At 38.2% G+C, this 5,395-nt stretch overlaps 1 protein-coding gene across 1 annotated transcript in view; it reads left to right on the forward strand.

The window, feature by feature from the left end:
• Window positions 1-5,395, forward strand: part of Fbxw11 (F-box and WD repeat domain containing 11) — a 165,103-nt gene that overhangs the window by 60,683 nt on the left and 99,025 nt on the right. The window contains exon 2 of the mRNA XM_023705048.1: window positions 1,148-1,249. Within this exon, the coding sequence (XP_023560816.1) occupies window positions 1,148-1,249 (102 nt within the window). The remainder of the gene's footprint in view (window positions 1-1,147; window positions 1,250-5,395) is intronic.

Here is a 5,395-nt window from a genome sequence, read left to right on the forward strand (position 1 = left end):
TTTTTTTTTTTTTTTTTTTTGGAAACAGTAAATTAATCTTAAACCTGGAAGAACACTATCATGAATAGTTTGATGACTATTAAATATTAACTATAATATATATGCTCATTTTTATATTTTGCTACTTTTCTTAATTCCTATTAATCCAGCAATCTTTATGAAAATGATGGAAAAGGGTAAAAGAATTAAGCTTTTAATTCTTAGTCATGTCAGATGAACTTTGTAAAACAAAGTTGTATAAAATGAAAATGATGATATTCCAAAGTGTTTTCTTTGAGAAGGTAGGGGTAAAGATGACAGTGAATATCAGATGTGTTTTAAGTCACTCTCATTGCCTGTATCAGTGATGGTGAGCCTATAGCATGTGCGCCACAGTGGGCTTTATATCATTGAAAGCTCTAAAAGGTTCGCCATCACTGACCTGTTACTCATCTTTCTTATTCCTTTTACCCTATTCTCTAGGTCTCATGTGATTTTACTTTAGGGTAGTATAAAACTACATTCAGATGATAAAAGTTGGGATGGTACAAGTTTTTTTTTTTTTTTTTTTTGGTCTGTTTTTACATAATAAAGGCATCTGGTCTTGTGAAAGGAATGTGAGACTTGGCCACAGACAAGCTGAAGTTTGAAATTGCAGCTTTCTCCCTTTTGCTGTATGTCCTTGTGCAAATCACTTAGCCCCTGAGCCTCAGTTTACTATCACTGTGGCGTGAGGATTAGGGAACACATTTAAAGTGCCTGTCACATACTAGGTTCTTAAGCAGTGTTGGCAATGATAAGTATATGACATAGATGGGAAACCTTACTTTTATGAAACTGTAGTCAGTGTCTTACTACTAATCTTGTTTTACTCTCAAACTCATAGTTTGTCCTTTAGTGGGTTTTCATTTAAACATTATCTCTCTCTCCCTCTTGGTTCTGTCCACCACATCCTGAGAAATTTGTGGTTAGTAGCAGAAACCTGATTGTCACACAGAAAGTGGGCCCTCTCCCAAAGGTTCAGTAAGCTGCCTAGGACCATTCCTGGCCTCCAAACCCTCACAGGTGCACCCCTGCCCCAACTAACATTCAAGTTACCTATGTGAAGGAGTAATTTGTTGCGGCCTCTAACTGCTTCTTCTCTTCCTTCCTTTTTGTCATCCTGCAGTGTTCTGTGCCAAGGTCTTTGTGGCTAGGCTGCGCCAACCTGGTAGAGAGCATGTGCGCACTGAGTTGCCTGCAGAGCATGCCCAGTGTCAGATGTCTCCAGGTGCCTCTCTTCTTTCTTGTTGTAAATGTGTTTTTACGTATGCCATGAACATTTGTTGAAACTTGCAGTAGTGTGTTTAATCCAATGTTAAGTCTGCTAAATGTTCTGTGTAACCCTCTGCTTTCCTCCAGCCTGGGTGCCCTACATGGAGGAGTTAGTACCAAGAGGGGCCCTTCAGAGCCAAGTGGGTCTTCAGCTGGGCCCTGTCCTGCTCCCTTTTCTACTCCTTTTTATTCTTTTCCCTTCATCTTGAAGTTGTATTCTCATGTTTAATAGTTGTTCATGTGCCAAAACAAAAACAAAAAACAAACCCTGACAATTATTTGGCTATTATTAACGGTTCTTCATTGAGTTGGGAGGGTTTCATAATTAAAGCGGTTATTTTTCTATTTTGAAACTTATCCTTTTGGTTTTCTTTTTCTTCCCCTTTAGAAAAAAGAGGAGGGAGGGAATCACTAATGTTATAAAGCCTCCAATTGAAGCATATAAAGATCACAGCTTTATGCTGCCAGTAATTGTCAGTTTGGGCTACTTCCCAAAGGCCAGATCTGACACCTGTCCTCAGAGTCCACCCTGTTTTCCAGGCCGAGGCTGGCAGAGAATTCCACAGATGAAAGTAATACTTTTTTTCTTTCAATGGGGGTGGGAGGGTGGGATGGGGTTGCTCAGGATAAAACTATTAGCACAAGTGCAGTGATCTGTCTTGTTGGGTTGGCTTCTAAGAGAACCAAGGCCAAAAATACTGTGGCCCTATTTGTGAAGCTCAATTTAGAGAAAGCATGTGTTTAAGTAAATACCTTGTCAATAGCAGTATTCAGTTTTCATTACTGCATATTTTAAGCAGTTTGATATATCTTTTCTTTGAAAAGCAGTATTAAATTCCTGGTGTCCTGTTGCGACTCTTATGTTAGGAAAAGTGTAAAATGAGTAAATAATTTAGAGGGATATGATTGATGACATGGGTAATTTCACTGTTCTCAAGGTTATCTTTTTAATTGATGCTTATAGTCTTTAAATGGAGCTGGGGGCTAGGAAGGAGAAAAAGTTCCTTCCTTTTGGGTTGGGGATTTTTTTTTTTTAACTTATGGTCAGATATTCTGAATAGCATTGGTGTGTTTATTGATTCAAATTGCTTTCTTTAGAAAACTGTTGAAACCTTAATCATTTAGCTGAAGTGTTAATTCAGGACTAGGCTGGGTTATCTTTGAATTCTATAGAAGTAGTCTTAGAATACAGGAATTGGCTGTTTCAGTGAGGCTCCAGTATAATGTGCGTTTAGCTTTTGGAAAAGCAGCTTGGTTATTTGTAATATAACTTTAACAAAAATGATGGAAAGGCAGACAACTTTGCATGCCTTCTGGGTGCTAATGGGTATTTGCATTGTACTAATCTTGCATCTTTGTGTCTTTTTTTTTAATGGTTACTTGAACGATACAGTTGCTTTTCAGTGAGCTGACCCAATTTTCTCTAGAAGTGGAAATTCAAGTAAGGAAAGAATTGTTAGTAAGGCCTTGAAGTGCAGGTTCTTTTTATTGTATTTAGTTAAAAAATTGACCATTGGAAGGCATCATTCAATATATTTTAGTAGCAGTGTTGTGAATTGTCTGTGAGTAGGTGAGTGGGAGGAAGTGTGGGCTCCTGCCTTGTTGCAAATGGAAAAACAAAGTCTTAGGAAAAAAATGTTCTTTGACTCATCTCACCCAGTGAAAAATTATTTACGAGAAGTTGAAACATTGCCTTTGACTCTTATTTCAGTGAATGAAGCAATTACTTTTAGATGTGTGTAGAGAATTTTTTTAACTTAGGTTTTTATCTTCACTAGTATATAATTGAGAGTGCAGCAGGTAAAATGAATTAAGTACTTAGTTGATTGGAACTAGCAAATTATTACTATATTTTGTTCTGTGTGTGCATGGAAAGTAACCAGATATTAATGAACCCAGATTTTCCTTCTTTCCATTCATTTTATGTCATTATTTTAAATAAAAGCTGGTATATGGATTTTTAATTATCCTTTAAAAAAGATTATTATTATTTTGTGGTGTTGGTGATTGAACCCAGGGCTTCATATCTTAGGCCAAGCACTCTACCGTTGAGCTACATTCTGTTCATATTTTTACTTTTTTTTTTTTACATTTTAAAAATAATACCAGCATGTCCCTCTCTAGTCTCCCAACAACGTTAGAGTTTATTGCACAAGGTTGAGCTTTCAAAGAATCCCTCTTATATGCTGCATCTCAGGTTGACCACAAAGGTGACTCTTCCTGATGCTGCACTCCTTTTCACAGAGTCATTTTAAGCAGGTCTGAAGAAAAAGTTCTTGAAAAGGACACAGCCTGATTGACTGCAGTGGGCTGTGGGGTTCCTTGAAAGGGTCCCCTTAAATGGTTTCACTAGACCTACTGATCATTTCAAGTGGAACTGACTGGCTTGTATGTGTGGTTGATAGTGTACTTTTTGAAAAAGGAGGAGTAAAGATAGCAGTCACCTTTAGGCATAATTCGGCCACTCATTTTTTGCCCTCTGTGAGAAAAGGGACAGCAGAGACTTAAAATTCATTCACTGTTGACTGTGTTTGGTGCTTCACATTTAAAAAAAAAATGTATTTAGTACAGAGTCTCACTACACAGATCAGACTCTTAGTAATCCTCCTGCTTCAGCCACTCAAGCGCTAGGATTATAAGTGCCTGCCACCATGCCGTCTCAGTCACTGTCTCAGTGTGTCCTGGGGGTGGGGCCAGCAGGGCACACTGGGGATTGAACCCTGGTCCCTGTGCTCTGCCTAAGCAAGTGCTTAAGTCCACTGAGCTATCTGCCTGGCCCTTCACATGTATTTTTTATGACAACTTTGTGAAGTAGGATTTACTTGTCCCTATTTTTGTGTGGAAACTGGGATTGAGACGCTATATACAGTTTGACTTAAGTTAGTATTTACAAAACTGGGACAGGCATGATGGTGCATACCTGTAATACCAGCTCTTAGGAAGCTGAGGTAGAAGGATCACCATGAGTTTGAAGCCAGCCTGGGCTGCGTAGTGAGTTCAAGGCTAGTTTGTAAAAAATTACAAGACCCTGAGATGCTAGACTGAGCACTGGGGACACCAGTCCCCCTCTCCCCCCTAGTCATTTGCCTAACCTCTAAACTGGTTTTGTTTCATCTATTATACTGGAATGCTACTTTTCCAGAATATTAGCATATAGTGTGCGTGTGTACATGTGCTCATGCATATGTATGTGACTGTTGATATCTGGCATGTGTTTGTTAAACCATTATTTATTTGGAAATTAGAGAAATCTGCCAAATTATATAAGGAAAATAATTGGCATTTTCTTTGCCAGTAGAGTGCTCTTGAATTTTTTTAGAGGGTATACTAGGGATTGAACCGAGGGGCTTTGCACTTAGCTATACTCCCGGCCTTCTTGATTGATTGATTGATTGATTGATTGACTGACTGACTGACTTACAAGTTACCCAGGGTGACTTGAACCTGCATTCCTTTTGCCTCATCCTCAGAGTGCTGGAATTTAAGGCGTGTACTACCATGCCCAGTTCATTCCTGATTCTTAGAGCTATAAGGTGTTCTTAAGTATATTTCTATACATTTAATTTCTTTCACGTTTCCTGAACAAGTGGTGTGTGCCAGAACTTCTGCCAGGCATATACAAGGGAACAAACCAGACTCACTCCCTGCACTCAAGGTGCCTGTTGTAGTAAGCAGGTCTATGAATAAATAAGTCCAAACTGAATCACAAGTGAAGTCAGTGTGTAAAGTCAAACTGAAGTTAGCCAAACTTGCTTATTTGTGCTTGTATAACAATGTGAAACATTTTAAACTAGGCTCAGTCTTCTACATATTTGAGAACGGTTGAACTGGAATATCAGGATGTCTCTGAACTAAGCCAAGCTGAGTCAGTATTTCATTTACTTAATATGCCTAGATTGGACTTGAGTTGTTACATCAGATAATCAAGAGTTCAGAGCAGGGTTTCTGAGACTTTGGTATCATCAGATTAATAATGATGTTAATGTAGTATCTTTAAGTTTTCTATATATTGAGTTTTTAGCCCTTGGTTACCTCATTTGATCCTTTTTAGAGAAGTTATCTATCTGTGATGCTGTTCTTTTTTTTTTTTTTTTTTTTTTTT

Source organism: Octodon degus, unplaced genomic scaffold (genome assembly GCF_000260255.1).
Source record: "Octodon degus isolate 3935 unplaced genomic scaffold, OctDeg1.0 scaffold00212, whole genome shotgun sequence".
Classification (NCBI taxonomy): Eukaryota; Metazoa; Chordata; class Mammalia; order Rodentia; family Octodontidae; genus Octodon; species Octodon degus.